Source organism: Heloderma suspectum, chromosome 13, assembly GCF_057233095.1.
Source record: "Heloderma suspectum isolate Gila_16-S chromosome 13, 16-S_ref, whole genome shotgun sequence".
NCBI classification, from domain to species: domain Eukaryota; kingdom Metazoa; phylum Chordata; class Lepidosauria; order Squamata; family Helodermatidae; genus Heloderma; species Heloderma suspectum.
The window spans coordinates 25,354,245-25,372,419 of NC_139470.1; the positions used below are offsets into that span (position 1 = coordinate 25,354,245).

At 43.2% G+C, this 18,175-nt stretch overlaps 1 protein-coding gene across 5 annotated transcripts in view; it reads left to right on the forward strand.

The window, feature by feature from the left end:
• CIT (citron rho-interacting serine/threonine kinase) overlaps nt 1-18,175 on the forward strand; it is a 140,667-nt gene that overhangs the window by 19,919 nt on the left and 102,573 nt on the right. For all 5 annotated transcript variants that reach the window (XM_084820537.1, XM_084820535.1, XM_084820538.1 and 2 more), the window contains 3 exons: nt 2,643-2,846; nt 4,611-4,764; nt 14,858-15,038. In XM_084820537.1, the coding sequence (XP_084676663.1) occupies nt 2,643-2,846; nt 4,611-4,764; nt 14,858-15,038 (539 nt within the window). The remainder of the gene's footprint in view (nt 1-2,642; nt 2,847-4,610; nt 4,765-14,857; nt 15,039-18,175) is intronic.

Below are 18,175 nucleotides of genomic sequence, written 5' to 3' on the forward strand. Positions count from 1 at the left end.
GTTAGAACTGTTTGTCTCTTGTGATGGTAACAAGTGCTTCTTGATTAAACTAATGTAATTGATTTGATATAGAAATAAGTATTGGTTAATTACTCTTTTGGTTTGATTTGCATGTTCTGGCCTTAGGTATTTTTTAACAATGTAGAATTATAATTAAAATTATTACTTTCCTTTGCTAGATTTTTATTTTTAAGCCAGTTGGATATTTTTTTTCTGAATAAACTAGCAAGACTTACTAATGGGTATTTATTTAAGAGAACGGTGGTTTTCAAACTGCGTTCCAGGAACCCTGGGGTTCTTTTGGAAGGTTATCACAGGCTCCCTTCTCAGTAACAAGCTTCTATGAAGGGAAACATGCCCACTGCTGATTTTCCCTGCCCCTCAGAGCATTGAGTGTTTTCTAGGTCATAGTTGCAGTTCAAGCTGGCTGTTGATGAAACCAGTCTCTGTGAATGAGTGATATTGGCCACATTAGTACAAGAATTGCTGAGAATTCTGTTTTATTGATTTCTCCCACTTGGCTCTCCCTGCAAGCGGGAGTGGCTAAAATCACCAGAAATGTACCATGTTGGAAAAGCTTAGTGTTATATCGGAACTCAGACCATGGCTTGTCTCTCCTCTAACAAGCTTGGATCCATAAGCCAACTTCAAACTCTGGCTTCAAACTTTTGCTTGTTAGAAAAGAGAGAAGCCATGAGAAAAGCCTAAGTTTTTCTGCCCTGGTACGTTTCTGGTTACTTCAGCCATGCCTGCTTGCAGGAAGAGCCAAGTGGGAGCAATCAGGCCGTGTTCAGTTCTGGCTTAGCCATTTGTGCAAAGGCAGCCATAAATGTCTCGTTTAACTAAAAGTTGTTACATGTCCCAGAATCCTTTGCAACACACAGGACAGAGATGTGCCTGGGTTCCTCGGCAAATGAGTCAACATATCTATATCTACATGTATATTTAACTGTGTGGAAAGGGTTCTCTGATGGTGGATAGTTTGGAAACTATCTCAATAGAATATGCAAATAGTCCCTGCAACAAAACATTCCATTATATTCCCACCTCTGTAAGAAGAGTGTTTCTGTTCATGGCTCCAATTAGCTTGGACTGGGGGCCTTGCTCAGGCTCTTGGGGGTGGGGTGGTTACGCTGCAGGAGTGGGATAAAGGACACCACCACCACCGCCACCCTGGCCTCTTTACTACGCTATCTAGTAGTAGAAGACTGCTAGTGCCAAACCAGAGTATTTTATAGCAATGTAGCAGGGGGAAGGGGACACAGTTCTGGAGATGGGGGAGACAACTTGGGAGACAACTCTTCTCTCCCCCCCCCACGTTACTTACTGTAAACTGTCTGAGGCTTGAGCAGGTCCATTCCTTTCCTTCCTCTGCCTTCCATTTTCCTTTCGCCCAACTGTGTGCATGAACATGCCATGTCTCAGTTGATCTCAGTTTTAGACTGAATTGATAGGCATACAGAGTGCCTGGCTTCTTTAAACCCCCTTGATCCTGCTTTTCTCTCTTTCCTCCATAGCATGGGGCCCAGGAGCCAAACCTGGCCCTCAGGGGTTCCCCAGAGAGCCCTGCTCCTTTCCTTGGCCCTGCTCCCTTTCCTCTAACCACCAGCTGGTAGTTTCCAGGCTTTTGGGCAGTTTTTTCCCATTCTTAAAGGTTGGAATGTCTCTCCCAGAGCTTAGTCACTGGCAGTAGAAGTTTTAAGCTAAGATATGCTTGCATTTTTCATATTTAGTTCTATTTTTGGCCCCACCTCTTTGCCCTGGTCCCCAAGAACTTCTCTGAAATGAAATTTGGCCTTTCGGCTGAAAGCGGTTCCCCACTCCTGCTCCATAGGTTCAGCTGCCATCAGTACTCTGTAAGCTCTCAGGTTCCTCCCAGGGAATTTGGGATTTTTTTTTTTGAAGTTGTTTTCTTTTCATTCACAAACGTATGTCCTGTGTACTCCCAAGTATGTAGGAGCTTATTTTTGGTGGGGTAGGTACTCAATCAGGCAAGCTTGCAATTAGTGGGGAAATGCTAGCAGGACCATTGCCGCATTCATGTTAAGAGAGAGAGATGCAGCTACATTCAGACCAGGAAGTGGGTTAGAATTGCTTCTGCTGTTGGTAAAGATTGGGTTAAATACACATTCTCTAGTGAATAAAATACTTGCTTCCTCTTACAGATGTGTCCTGATGAATTGGATACTATGTGTAGTTGTCAGAGAGGAAATAAAACCCTGGTTAACATTAACCATGACTAAAGCTGATGTAACCTTTAACTATGGCTAATTCATAATGGGGGAATTGTTCTGTAGAAGGAAGTAGCTGGGAGGAAGGAAGGTGGAATCCCACAGTCTGTGCTCATGATCCATTAATAACGGTTAAGAAATTGGGCCTTCTTATAACTGAAGAGACGTGCAATGCTTCAGACTCCACCGTTCATTTAGTTAATGTTATGTTAAGCACACAATCCATTATTTTCTTTGCTAGGGTTGTCCCTAACATACACACAAATGTCATCTTCAATCGTTAGCAGAAAACCTTTCAGATTCTGCTTCCATAAGTAACATGAGAAATGGTTGATTCCTGGAGTATATTACCACTGGGATAACCTGTAATAATTACACTGTAATTCCACGAGTTGTGTTTCTACTTTCCAGGTGAATGCTAAGCTTCCAGTTGGCACCCCAGATTATATGGCTCCAGAGGTGCTCACAGTTTTGAACGGCGATGGCAAGGGTTCATATGGATCAGAATGTGACTGGTGGTCTCTAGGAGTGGTTGCTTATGAAATGATCTATAGAAAATCTCCATTTATTGAAGGGACCTCAACCAAAACCTTCAATAACATCATGAATTTTCAGGTACAAGCAGGGCTTCTCTTAGTACAGTTGAAGTCAGAGCCCTTTTAGTTTGGGCACATTCCAAGTGCGTAGCTGCTGTGAAAAAAGCAAATTCTGTGTCAGGCATAATTAGGAAAGGAATTGACAGTGAAACTGACAACATCATCCTGCCCTTATACAAATCTATGGTGCAACCAGACTTTGAATGCTGTGTACATTTCTGGTCACTACACCTTGAAGAGGGTATCGTAGAGCTGGAAAAGCTGCAGAAAAGGATTAGGTGGTGGGAGCATAGGGGAGCAATTCCCCTATGAGGAAAGGTTACGATCTCTGAAGCTTTTTAGCTTAGAAAAAAGGCAAGTAAGGAGGAACACGATAGAGGTGTATAAAATTTATGCCTGTTTTTCCTCCTCTCATAATACTAAGAGCCCAAGGTCATCCAACGAAGCTGAATGGTGAGAGATTCAGGACAGATAAAAGGAGATAGCCTTGAGTGTCGCTTTTGGCGTAAAGGTGGGATAGAAATCAAATCAAAGAATAAGTGCTTCTTCACAAAGTGCATTATTAAGTGATTGAATTCGGAACACAAAGTGTAGTGATGGCCACGAACCTGGATAGCTTTAAAAGGGGATTGGACAAATTCATGGAGGACAAGACTATCAATGGCTACTAGACATGATGAGTATATATTATCTCTAGTATCAAAGGTATTATGCCTCTGAATATCAGTTGCTGAGGAACATGAGTGGGTGGGTGCTACTGCACTCTTGTCCTGCTTGTGGGCTTTTCACAGGTGGCTGGTTGGCCGTTATGAGAACAGAATGCTGAATCAGATGGGTCTTTGGTTTGATCCATCTCAACTTGTCTTATGTTCAAGAGTTTTACAATAAGGTCCTACATCTTGCATGTATATGTGTTGCTTAGCTTTCCCTAGTTATTTTCTGTACCACCAGTTCCTCAAGCATTATTGACTGATGTATTATTAGCAGCAGGAATCTTGGACCTTTGTGAAATTAGTACAGATTAGCCAATAGCCAAACCTCATTCAGTCATATCTTGGAACTTTACCCAGAACTGTGTGTACTTTGCATTATTAAAAATAAATACATTCTATGCCATAATACCCAAATTTTGCAGCAGAAAAACAGATTTTATGATCTGGATTAATTATGTACATTTTCATGATTTATCTTACTTTGCAAATTTAGTCTGCTTCTGCTAGTCTTTGATTGGGGCACTAATGCCCCATCCCCAATGACTAGAAATCTTTCTTGGCAAGTTCTCTGGCATCCGAGATCTCATTAGGAACCGCTCACTTGCTTTCAAGCATTCCTTTGCATAAGGACTAGAAACATTTTCTAAAAACAAAATCTGAGATGCTTAAGAAGCTGTATTCTGCAGCAAATATTCTGTGGCTTTCCTGCACTTTTGTGGAACTGTGGCATGTGCACAGCTGTCTTTACCTACTTTTTTGGATGCTTTGAAGGATACTCAGACCCTATGGCCAGGATCCAAAGAATTGTGCAACTCATTATGTGCACCTGAAGCAACTTTAGAATTGTGTTTCTCAAACAGCATCCTCTGTCTTGCTTTTGAAACTATTGCAGTTTTCAAAAGCAGTTTGCAATACAGTATCCGAGGATGCTCTTCAAAGAAGTACAAATTCAAATGGCCCATCAGGGGTATGTGAGCAATTTGGCTTGGCTAAAGTAGCCCTTTGGATCTTGGCCTTTAGCTTTTGCTTTCTTTACTGCTGAGAGAGATGTATTTTTGTTTCAACTGCAGAGGTTCCTGAAGTTCCCCGAGGATGTGAAAGTCAGCAATGAATTCCTTGATCTGGTGCAGAGTTTACTCTGTGGGCAGAAAGAGAGACTAGATTATGAAGGCCTCTGCTGTCATCCATTCTTTTCTACGGTTGACTGGAATCGCATCTGGAACTGTGAGTAACATGTTTGCTGATGAAATTTAGGCTCTTGATTGGTAATTGTGTTCCAAATGCATTGTTTAAAGCGGGGGGGGAGCCTCTTTCAGTCCAACAGCAAAATTCAGTTTTGGAGAAACTTTTGGGAGAGTTGCATTCCAGTGGTGAGTGTGGCCAAAGCAAATGGGCAGGGCAAAAGAGGTGGGGCCAGAAATAGAACTAAATTCGAAAAATGTAAGCATATCTTAGCTTGAGCTCTTCCTGCCAGTAACTAAGCCTTAGGAGAGGCATTTCAGCATTTAGAATGGAGGGAAAACTGCACAAATGTTTAGTGGTTGGGAGAAAGGGGGAGGGGAAGAGGGCATGGCCATCTGGAGAACCTCAGAGGGCTGGTTTGGGGACCCTGGAGGGCTATATTTGCTCCCTGGGCTCAAGGTTCCTTACCCTTGATCTGAAGGCACTTGTAGCAGTCACTGTGCTGAAGCTGAGCAGACCTTGGTCTGGTCATAGCCTCAGTGGGAGACCTCCTGGGCACCCCCATGTGTGCTGCCTTGGGTTCCATCATGGCAGAAAGGCAAGATAAGAATGGAATAAATACAAACAAGAAGGCAGGGGATTTTGTTGATGTTTGAACTGAACCAGTCCACACAAACGTGGTTACGCAGTGCTATGAAAGCAAAATGGGGCACAGAGTCAAGGAGTTCTCCGTTTTGCTTGGAAACATGCTGCATATATTTGACAGGAGTGATGTGGGTGGGTCTCAAACTTTGTCAAACGGTAAGTTGAGAAAAGGATTTGGACCCTCCCTAAATGTAGATAAGGCAAAATAAAGAAAGATACCCTTTCTTTGTTGCAACGTAGCTAACAAATTAGTTTGGTAAAGTTACTAGTCCACAAATACTTCTACTAAGCCATCTGCCCACTCGTGCCCCATTCCCATGCGCTTGGATCAAGATCTGAAGTCCAGCTTTGGGTTCCCCCACCAACTTGAGGTTAAGTGGGGGAGTACAAGGGGCAGGGCCTTTTTAGTTGTGGCACTAGTATTATGGAATGCTTTCTGCAACAAAGCCTGCCTGGATATATCCTTGTGTTCCTTTTGTCACCTTGTCAAAATGTGACACTTTCAGGGAGGCTGTTGGAGTTCTCTTCTGTCTGCTTTGATCAGGGTTGATCTCCCATTTAAAAGTTCTGCTCTATGCTTTATTTTTGCTGTTGCTTTGTGTTTGATGGGTTTAGGTATTTAATGTTATTTTTATATTCTTTTACTGTATATTTGTGATTTTATTGTAAAGCCACTTTGAGTTATTTTCATAAGAAAAGTGGGACAGAACAATTTAAAAACAAACATGTTAATGTTTGCCTGTTCATCTGGAGGAAGATCATTAGTCACCATAGGTGGCTGAATGAATAGCTGCTCACAAGCCAGAATGAAGATGGTAATTTATTTCGTGTGATCATGTAGGCTAGGGAGGTCGACTGGTGCCATTCAGGCATTGAGCCCCTGTGATGATTTTCTCTAGCCAACAAAAGCCCTAGCAATGGAGCAGAGTTTGCGGTTATGTGAAGGGAGATGGCTGCGAAGCCATGAATAGTTTGGAGTCACTGCCCATCAGCAAGGAGGTAATGGCTAAAGAAAGCTGTTAACCCAGCAAAAGTCCGGAGGACACTGTGCAAAGGGTCATTGCTTTCAGCTGGATCTTCTCCCTCCTCCTGAGTAGACCCTTCCCTCTGAGTAGAACCATGGTGAGAGAGCCTTCTGGCAGCCAAGTGACTCTGGTTTCCCCACTAGGTCTTTTGCTGCTTTTGCTTTTGAAGGCTGGGGGAGGGGGTGAAGGAGGAGAGTTGGGGGTCAAGGCAGGACTTGGGATGGCCTTGGAGGTGTTACTGGGGGCCCCAGGCAAGGCATCCCTGAGACAGGGCTCTTTGGCTATCTCTGGGCTTTGTTGATTCCTTTTGGTCTTCAGTTGGAGAGGAAGGTTCTCCATGGAGTCCCAAGCCTCTTCCTCTGAAGAGGTTTCCCCAGGGTTTGGATCAGACAGGATCCTGACAACCACCTGCCACCTGTAGAAGCCTGCTCAGTCTTTAAGGTCAGCATCTGAGGACCTCTGATCCACCTGTAAGAGCTGTGAGATTGGTGAGTACCAGGTACAGAGCCTTATTTATGGTGGCCCCACATATTTGAAATTCCCTCCCCTGGGAATTGCATGTGGCCCCCTCTTCGCTCTGGCATTTAGTGGGATTTCAAAGACGCATTCATTTCAAATGGCATTTGGTTAATTTTAGTGTACTGTGCTTTAACTGAGGTTTTATCAGGTATTCCTATCTTACTTGTTATAATAATTCACATGCTGGATATTTTTATAGTTTGATTATTTACCTTGTACATTAAAATATGTTGTCATCTGCTTTGTCAGGGTTTTTTTTTACTGTGTAAAATGTGCTAGAAATCTATTATGTAGCAACAGTAATAATAGTACTCTAATTCTTCTCTTTACACTGAGCCCAAGCTCATGTGTAACATGGACAGAGTGAGCTTGAGGCACTCCCCTTGCCTCCTTGGAGTTGGCTTGGCTAAAAAGTCTGATCTGATCAAATAGCGAGCTGCAAAGGAAGGGGAGAGAATGCTGTTCAGAACCAAGTGCATTGACTGCTATGAGCTCAGCAGCGAGCAAGGGTGCCACGAGAGCTGCTTTTCTCAGCAATCGGGAATGAAGTAAGGGGCTTAAGTTAGGGCCATTCAGAATAATTTGTCAACCGTTGACTCTTGTGGATGGCATGAAGGAGCCAGCTCCAAATTCAGTGGGGGCTGGTGGCTCCGATGTCAGGGGGGCAGTGAATCCGCTCTGGGTTTCAATCAGAACACTAAGGTAGCTATCCAAGGTGCTGAACCTATTTTGAGGCTAGGGCTCAGCACCTCAGATAGCTCCTTTAAAGTTCTGACTGAAACCCAGAGCAGATTCACCGCCCTATGACATCGGATTCACCAGCCTCCACTGGCCAATTTCTGGGTCCACAAATAGTTGTGACCCCCTTCAGTTTGAATTAGCTGACCAGCTAGAACTAGGATTATCTTGGGGTTGACGAGATGCTAGGAGGGCCCATAGTTTTTGGTGGTGTACATGTTTTGCAGGTGGAGTAGACAGAACTAGGCTTAGGTAGTCTGTCTCAGTTTAAAGGTAGCTTTATATGGTTCTAGATCCTATTTTTGAAGCTGAGAAGTATCGCTGTTTCAGTGATATGGTAATAGGCTAAAGAGATATGTTCTGAGGCCACTGGAGAAGAAACTGAATCAAGAATAATTCATCAATCCAGATGTTTTCAGAACTCTCCCTTGAAAGACTGAAGAAATATGCAGAAGTCTTAACTTTTTTAAAAAAGTTTTTTGAGGGAAATGAGGGTTAGAAGCCTGCAACAGAAGTGTATTAGCTGCAGGTGAGGGATTCAGTTTTATATTGCTTTGTCCCTTCCAAAAGTAATATCTGTTCATACTTCTAAGAAAGAGAGCTTATTCCAAAAAGAATTTTGGGTATATTGATGTTCTAGATAAGCCAGATGATGCTGGTCATGAATTTTCTTAATGCATATCATTAGATTATAATTATTTAGATAATTATTGGAATGAGGGTGGTCTGTTTTGCTTATGTCAGGGCTGCCGGGCTGCCTAGGCTCTGGTAGAGCAGCTTTCCCTTCTTCCTTCACTTGGACCACTGTAATAGAGGGAAGGGTGTATAATATCGCCCAAAGTTACAGGCTTCTTTCCTGTGCTTGGTTCCAAACGTTGCAGCTGAGCTACAGGTATTCTTTTCAGCCTCTCCCAGTCTTCAAACAAGCCACACCTTTGTCCCAGGGCCTCTGTGTGTCTGCTGGGTCCTGTGAAATTGGTTGCAGTTCCCCAGCTTGCTTCATCCTCCCCATGTCCCTGTAGTCAAAGTAGCTATGACAGGAGAGCTTTCTGCTTGTTGGGAGAATGTGTGTAGTAGAGCTCCCTCTCTGGCCACAAAGGGGGAGGTCTACTGTATCCTATGGCCCCTAGGATGCTTTCCAGGGAACACAGGATTGTGCTTTAGGGTGCAATCCTATGCATGTTTAGACAGAAAAAAAGTCATACAACTCCCAGTATTTCCAGGCCAGGGTGGCTGACTGAGGAATGCTGGGAGTTGTAGGGTGTTTTTTTCCTGTCTGAACACGCATAGGATTACACATTAATGTGGTTTTAAATGTTTTTAAAAGCTTAAATTCAAAGCTTTACTTGGAGATTATTTTTATTTGAATACTTCTAAGTGTTTGAAGACATAACTCAGTAGTGTGCACTTTAAATTTTAAAAAACTGAAGACACTAAAAACTGTTCAGATGCTAATTTTAGTGTGCCCAAAGAGCTGTGCATTTAAATTTGCATACATGCTTCCTAGGGAAAGTCACCTGAAAAAAAGATAATTTTGACTTTGAAACTGTCCAATATGGTATTGTATCCATTCATTCATTTATACTAATTAGTTTTATGGATTTTATTTTAATACATATTTTAATTTTAATCTGATTGTAATTTCATGGTGCATTGTTAGAAATGGAAAAATTTCCGTGGGAAAAGTATAGGACTGAGAACTCTCCATTACGGCAAACTTTTCATGGAAAATTTTCCTCCCTGTGTCGCTAGCGGATGGATATCTCAGGGAGGCTTTGGTGTTCTAAGTGGAGGCAGCATGGTCAGTGCCACAGACAGCTTGTGGTAAGCAGGATGGACCTTTTGTGAAGGATCGTTTTTGCTTCCCCTTGACCTGATTAACTGATTCAGATTGATCTGTGCTGAGCATGGGTTGCTTAGGGATTTCTTTTCAGTGTAAAGATAACGAATAATAAAAAGTTGACCTTCTTTGGCATAGGCCACCCCACCCCTGACTAATTGCCTAGATGTTGCATGTTGGATTTCCTCAATATGAATAGATGCTTCATATATTCACTGTTCTGTAATGGGACTTATTCCACAGCCTGTTCCCATGCAAAACTGTAATGTGAGAAGGTTTTGGCTGTGAATGGCTGTGAATCTTTTGGATGCCATAATTTCTGTTTTGTGAATAAAAATTGCATTGTGAGAAGTGGCCGTAAATGGTTCTGTATCTTCAGAAAACTTTTCTCTTTAGCATTTCAGTTCCCAACACACCATTCTATTACTTTCAAGTGAACATGCGCATGATGTGATCACAGTTTGTCTCATCCCCTGTGCTTTGATGTTCTTTTGTCTTTGGGTTTGTCTTCCTTCCCTCTCCCCCTGTTACTGTGGTTCTGAGGCTTCCTTGGTGATCTTTTTTAGTTTTTGTAATGTTAATTGTAATTTTTACGGAGTTTGACTGATTAAAATCTATAAATTTTCAAGGAAAGGTAAAAATCTTTAAAACAAACAGACCAGAATTTTCTGAGTCCCTGCCTGTCGTATATCCTCAGTCCTCCTGTTTCAGTAGAATCCATTTGCTGAGGGCACAGGCAATATTTGTTTATCTCCTAAGGAGCTCACGAGAGAATCTGATCCATCTAAGAAGTGGAAATTGCCTTTTCATTGAACTTGCAGTTGTTCCTATCCTTCTGTCAGGCTTATGTCCAGCTTTCTCACAGGAGAACCCTTCTAAGCTGCAACCTAAGTTGGAAGCATCTGAAATGATACCCATGCACAGTACCCTCAAGAGGAAGTCACAGGGGTTCTTTGATTCATCAGACTCCTTCTGGCAAAGACCAAGTATCTTAATTCTAGCATTCATCCATCATTACAGCAACATAGATCTTTGTGTATCGTTTCTGTGCCAGGCTCTCATAGCCTGTTCACATTCCTGGTTGAGCAGAAGGTTTTCTTGCTTCCAAGCGTAGCTGCACCTGACACAAAGGGACTTAAGTCCTGCCAGACGAAGAGGATCTGTATCCTGAGTGTCAGATGAAAAGCTGGGTTGATGCCACAAGAACAAGCACTACGCTTTGCTTAACTGCTGAAGTGGTTTATGTTGGGCTGGATTTAAGAAAGGAGGAATGGCTTTGCAAGTCTATGGCAGCAGTCAAGTATGGCTGATAGCATCACAGGTTGGACTTGCCACTTCCACTGTTGTGGGACAAGCAGTATGTCTGGCTTAATCTGACATTATGCCCTTAATGTTGGATTTGTCCCTTTAGGTTCTCCTTGGAACTGAAAATATGAGGGCAGACTTGCATTTTTGGCAGATAAAGCAGCAGCATGTCAGGTGTTCATGCTTGAGAATAGATGCTGCCTTAGAGGCAGAAAGGCTGGCTGGAGGCCTGTACTCTGGCAGCATGGAAGGAGAACAGAGTGGCCTCCCACAGTGACAAATGGACCAGACTGAGAGACATCGGCAGGTCTTGAGGGTCATTCCACCAGTCAGTGGCACCAGATCGTCCTCTGATTGCCCAAAGCGCATTGATCAGGACCTCTTTCAGCCCAAGGGCCGCATCACATTTTGGAGAAGCTTTTGGAGGCCACATTCCAGTGGTATGCGGAGCCAAAGGCAAAACAGGCAGGGCCAAAAATCCCAGCCTATTGTAACTTGAAGTTCTGACTGCCAGTAACTAAGCCTTAGGAGAGGCAGTTCAACCTTTCCGAACAGGGGAAAAACAGCATAAAAGCTGAGAAACCACCAAACGATTGGTGGCTGGGGGAAGGGGGTGTGGCCATCTGGGGAATCCCAGAGGGCTGGATTAGGGACCCTTTGCCTGAAGTTCCCCACTTCTGGCACTGATGATGGGCTGTGATGTGAATCTCTACCCTGGAATTGCCTGTAGTTCGATCCTATAACCGGGCAACCAGGGCCTGAATTACAGGGATTTTTGTTCAACTTCTATGGCATCTGAGACAGGGAAGGCTAGCAAGGAAATAAGCATGATTGTGGCCTTGAGGGAGCAGAAGGGAACCAATGCTGATTCTACTGGCAAATGTAAGAGGGTTGCTGAGATCCATTAGTTTTCCAGGATGCAAGTGGGAAAAGCCTTCCAAGGCTGTGAATCCTGTATAGAAAGGAAGTTCTTGAACCATCACTTGGGGGACAATTGTGTCCAGGCACCAAGAAGACATTTTGATTCCTTGTTTCTCTCATCTAGGCTTTGTAGAACATCAGGGCTAAACTAAGTGTTCTGCTTACTTGAGTACAAGCATGCATGGCCCCAATTTGGATTGGAATCATTGCTACTCAGGAGGTTGGATTTAAACTGGCCCCTCTCCTATTTTTGTTCTGAAATTCTACTGCCCTGCCGGGGGTTGGGGAAAAAGTGTTGTAAAGAAAGAAAGATCTCCCCATTGGAATCAATGCAGAAGTTTTTTTTTCTTAACCTGTGGGGAGGTGGAATTTCCGGACAAGAATAGGAGGGGGGAAGCTTAAATCTTCCCTCTTGAATCACCATGGTCCTGATCTGAATCTGGGCTGTGTTCTGTTACACATAAGTAAGTAAGCCAATCCCACATACCTCTGCTCTTCTTGATTAGCAGAGTGTTTAACTTGGCCCACAGTCCAGTACTCTAGGACACAGACTAGCCCTATGGGTACAGATTAACATTGCATCTTAATTACACCCTAGACCTGGTGTGTTTCCCTGTCTTTTAATGATGGTTAGGAGATTAGAGCACCCTGTGGGCTTGTGGTCATCCTCCTCCTTCTTGCATGAATTTAGCCCTCCCTTCCCTTCTTAGTGTTAACCATGGTGTGGTGTTACATCTGTATCAACCCTAATGACGCTCATGGGTTGCTTTTAAGTCAGGGTTCAAAGTTGGTTTTCACGCCCTGGTTAAAGGTAACCATGGTTTGTGTTAACCTTGTTAGTGCTGAAAAGTGAGGAGCGCATCAACCCACAGGTTAAGAAGACAAGCAGGAAACAATCTTCAACGGGCTTTTTGAATTTCAAGACAACCCAAAGCTACGTTCGTCATTTTATCTTTGCTTCAGCAACTAATCGAAAAGGAAGAGTTATGCAAACCACCACCGCTGCTAATGGAGACTTAGAAGTAACTGGAAGACCAGAAAAAAGGGGGCCATAGCTCAGTGGTAAAGCACATCTGCTTTGTATGCAGAAGGTCCCAGGTTCGATCCCTGGCATCTCCAGGTAGGGCTAGGAAGGAATCCTGCCTGAAACCCTGGAGAGCTGCTGCCAGTCAGTGTTGGCAATACTGGGCTAGATGGACCCAGGGTCTGACTCAGTAGAAGGCAGCTTCCTATGTGCTTCCCATGACCAAAGGGCAATGAGTTTTCATTCTGCTTTGAGTCCCTCGGTAGAAATTGAAATATGTTTACAAAACCTTGCTTTCCTTAATGTGTTTTCAATATAGCCTAGAAACTGTGCTTTATATTGAGATATATATATAATATATAAATAATATTTAAATATTGACTGTGCTTTATATTGATATATAATACATTGTTTTAAGGGGTTATTTTGTATTCGTTTTATGCTGTACACTGCCTTGAAATATATGATGAAGGAAGGTATAAAATGTGTTTTAATAACAATACACACATACATCCTTATTAAGAAAAAAAATTAAAAGTCCAGTTTTAACTTTTCAAAATAATTTTTTAAAAATCTATCCTGATATGGGTTCGTTCGTTTTCGATCAAAGTAGTGCATAATATAAAATACTCACTGATGTCTATCCATCCTGCCACTTACTCTTAGTTCCTATTAACCTCTGGGAGCAGCAGCTAGCTCCTCCATCACTTTTTCCTGAAAGGAGAGTCAGCATTTTTTTATGTGAAAAGCTGCCAAAGTATTTGAATTAAGAAAGTGGGCTGGTGGTGTTTTTTTTTTTTTGGCGTATTAATTCTAGTCACTTGCGAGGGTTCTAAAAGCGGCTGAGCAGAAATGAACGGGTTACAAATCTGGGCTGCAAAAGGCTCTGGAAGCCTAGAGGGAGCTAGCAAGCTCTAGCAGTGACTCATTCTGCTTGTGTCAGTCAGATAAGTATCAGCATCTGTCAGGAATACAGGGAAGCAGGGGTGAACTCTGGAGCATGCACAGAGTGAGGAGCAGGGAGCCTGCATTGCAGGGGCTGTAATGCTAGTTCCTAGGGCTTCACTCCTCATCAGCCCTTCAGTTACAGATCTATACGGACTCCATGGTAACCGCACTAGCACACCATATATCCATCAGCTTGTGATGGTAAGCAAGCAGGCTGAAGAGATGCTTGTTCCGCTGAGCAAAAAAAAAAAAAGGAGAACCCGGTTGATCTTGCACTGTGCAATGACTTCCAGTGGTTAAATGCATATTTAAAACCCACGAAGGTGCATAAATCTAACGAGGGGGACTCTCATATACATGCAGACCAGCAAGCGGCTCTGCTGCTGAGCATGGTTAAGGAAAACTTATCTCTGCAGGTTTTTGTTCTTGCTGTTGCTTTATTCAATTGCAGGAATTGTTAAAGGGAGGCTAAAATGAAGCCGCTGGACAACGGGAGACCCAAGGGTGCCAGTTGAGAGCTGGAGGGGAAATTATTCCTTTTTGTTTCCTATTTGATAGGAGTTGGTAGCATTGAAGCTAGACTGCAGTGGTGTCCTATTAGGAGTGTTTAGCAAGCCGGGGCCAATTGTGTGGGGCTATTAATTCTCAAAAGGGCTGCTGAGATTGTGCAGCTGCAGCATTTACCCAGGGAAGATTAATTTGGGAATGGGAGACAAGGGTCTGTCATCCGGATTAGGAATGCTGCTGCTGCTGCTGTTCAGCAAAACCCCTTTGGGGGCTACAGAGCAGTTGGCTTACTTCATCAATTTAGATGGATCTTTCCTGTTTCAGAAAGATCAGGAATAAGTGTCTTGTCAAATAGACAACGCTGAAACTGGACACTTCTTTTTGGTGGTGGTGGGATGTTGTTTTTGAAGGATCAAGGCTGGTTGGGAAGTGGCAAGAGATATTCTGCCTGCAGAATGGTAGCCATGTTGGTAGCTGAAGGGTTAATCTCTTGTTGCTGTAATAGGTTGGAGAGCCGTGGCTCAGCCTGCTGGTGTTAGCAAGATTAAAAGCAGGAGCTGCAGTGCCATTGAAAATGCTGAACGAGAGGGACTTTGACAGCCGACTGCAGCTAATTTTTTAAAATTCCTTCTTCTACTTTATGCTTTTTTTTTAAATAACCAGCTCCTCCCCCCTTTGTGCCTACTCTCAAGTCTGATGATGACACCTCAAATTTCGATGAACCAGAGAAGAATCCACGAATTGTATCCTCTGTGTGCCAGCTGAGCCCTGCAGGCTTCTCAGGAGAAGATTTGCCATTTGTGGGGTTCTCCTTCATCAAGGCATTGGGGAGCCTCCGATCAGAGTAAGTAGGAATTGCTGTCTGTAGGGGATGAACAAGAGAAAATACGTGCTTAGTATACTTGGGAGGGGGGGGAGCCAGCTTTTGACTGGTCTTCCATCTGCTATAGGTAGATGATTCAGGCTTCTCTTTAACTGTGATTCATGTTATTGGATCCCCCCCTCCCCTAATATTAGTACACGACGGGAAATGTTCATTCTGAGACTGATGTTACTAGAATCAGTTTTGGCTCAAATCTCTGCTGCATCCTGCAGGAAAGTGATTGGTTTTGAATTTGTGCATGTATGTCTCTGGCTTTGCAGGAATTTAGGACAAAATTTGGGAGCTTCAGAGGTTGAGAATGGGGGTGTGTTCTGTTGGTGTGAAATGGCCAAGGCTGGGGCATTGCTCTAGGTCTGCAAGGTTGGACCAGTGAGCCTCAGAAGTGTGGAGTTCGTTCATCTGGGAGTGAGGTTTAGGTTAACCACTGAGATAGCGAACAGTTTATTGGCAGAACTCATGGTCAAAAGAGGCATAGGAACTGCAGAATGGACAATGCAGAGGTGCATAGCGATTGCCTGTCTTAGGGGAAGAGAGAAGGCCCTATACAACAGTATTGAGATGGTATAGTGAAGAGTTATCACTTGTATAATGATGCCTCTCCTGGTTTTGTGGGCCCCTTTGCTGCTACTACTCAGAAGCAAAGCATGAGATAGCACGTCCAATTGGAGACGGATCACTGAAGTACCAGTAGAGACCCTTAAGAATGCTGGGGCTTTACTTGTCTTGGGATTCCATGTACTTAAGGTGCTATTTTTTTCCTTTTCCTTTTTTCGATCTCTCAGTACATAGCAAGCAGTGTTATGAGCTTGAAAGTCTAACCAAATCAGGTTCCTGTATTTCTGCTGTGCGCTGTAGCGGTATACGTGGATGACGGTTTGCTTAAAAGAGAAGCGTGGAAACCAAATTTGGTTTCTCTCCTGGCACCAATGATGTTCCCAGTGATATGAGTCAGAGAGGAACCTTAAATAGGCCAGCAATTAGAAGGGAGCTTCTTGACTGCCTGTGGTGTCCTCCTACTCGCAGGTGTCGCTTCTCTGGCGGGGGTGGAAGACAAGGGACTACGGAGCAGGAATTGGAAGGTGGTAGTGTTGTCTCTGCACCAAGAAGATCAGCCTTTCTTGATGAATTCTGTCTTCCGTTTTGGCGTTGGCACTCCCAAAAAAGCATTACAAAACTCAGAGTGGTGTTCCAATGTGAGCTAGAAGAATGGGTGCAAAATTGGAAGTCTTCCCTTTTTTTAATGAGCATCTTGAAACAGTTTGTCAGTTTTGCAGTGAGATTCTACCTATGTGATGGGGAAATGGGTTGGGAAGTGGATTAATTCATGGAGCATGAGTCTGTCGATGGCTTGCTGAAACCTCCATGTTCAGACGCAGTATACCTCTGTGAATGCCAGATGCTCGAGGCAAAGAAGAGGGAAAAGCTGTTGCCTTCCTGCCAAGCTCGTAAGTTTCCCTGAGGTTTCTGGAGGTTTGGCCTGATCCAGCAGGGCTCTTCCCAGGTTTTACTATTTCTTTAAAAAACATTTATTCAAGGGAGGTAAAGATAGAAAAATGTAACACTGAAAACTGGAGAATAGGGATCACATTAACTAATAGCTAGCCATTGATATGAGAGGGAGAAATGTGCTAACTGTCTTTTCCCGCCAGGAGACTTTAATTTGTGTGGGTTCTAAAATCTCTATCCCAGTTTTAGCAGAACTATAGAATGTCTGAGGGTAGTGGCTTTGGTTTGAATATTGCCTCTGTCATGAAATCACCAGTTGGCTTTAGGCAAGCCCCCACCCCCAGCCTGAGGCCCCCATCTGCAATACGCATTTAATAACATGGGCCTACACTGCAGGGTTGTTGTATGTATTGTAATAATATAATGTATGGGAAGTGCTTTGAACACTTAAAAAGACTGTAAATGCTATTTTTTAGCAATAAATAATGTATAGTACTGGTTCAGAGCTGAATAGGTGATCTCCCCCCCCCACCAGTATTTTCTTGTCCAGAAAATTAGGATGGTTATCTCATATTTGAGATTGTAGATCTCAAAAGACGGATCTACCGTCCGTCTTTGCTAGTTTGGGGCCATTTTAGTCACTTGGAAGTCCAATAGTACAATGCCACCATAACAGAATTCATATGGTGGTAGTGATCATACCAGGAGTCCATGGCAAAGCTGATGAATGATCCATGGGATAGTTTTTGTCTGAAATTGTATTCTTCATCTCTGACATGGATGTACAACTTGAAGACTGTTCCTGGATGTATTGCAAAAATACCATATGTGTGTGGGGGGGGGGGGAAGGGGTGAGTTGAAGTTAACTTGCTTTTGCATGATTGCTAGGCAGTTTCTGATGGACACCTCATAATTTTTAGGATGCCTTGGAAACTATTCAGTTGGCACTTAGGTTTAGTAATAATGGTCTTCCAAGAGTAAATAATGTCAAAGGGGAAAAGTAAAAATATCATTGTTTATATTCCTATTCATATTCCAGTAATGGAGGTACTATGTTGGGGAACATTTATTGTTGCAACTAATTAGCTGCCTGTCTCTAATTGGGGCTTGGCATCTCCAGGTGATGCCATTAAAAAGTAATTAAAAGTCACATAAAGATCAGTCAGTTAGGATCATTTTGGGGACCTCTCAAGATTCCATTTACCGTCACTGTGCATGCCATGTAACTAATTAAGTGAATATATCTATACTACTAAAACCAAATATATTGGTTTTACACTAGTTTAAGTGAAATGGCTTCCTCCAAAGAATCATGGGAATTGTAGTTTAGTGAGACTGCTGGCAATCCTTTGTTAGAGATCTCTGGGTCTCCTCATGGAACTACAGTTCCCAGAGTTCCCCTGGGAGAGGAAATGACTATAGGGTATGCTGCGCTACATCTGTAGTGTTGATACGCCCTGTGCCTTATTCAGGAAACAATTTTTGATATGCTGGGGGGTATGTCAGATACTTCTCAATCATCTGAGTCTTACGACTACTGAGATGAAATGCGAGCCCCGACATTGTGCATAGACATGGTTTATAAGCTCTCCCCTCAAAATAAAGAGATGGCCATAATGGAGGAAATTGTGTTAATTGCCATTCTCATTTAT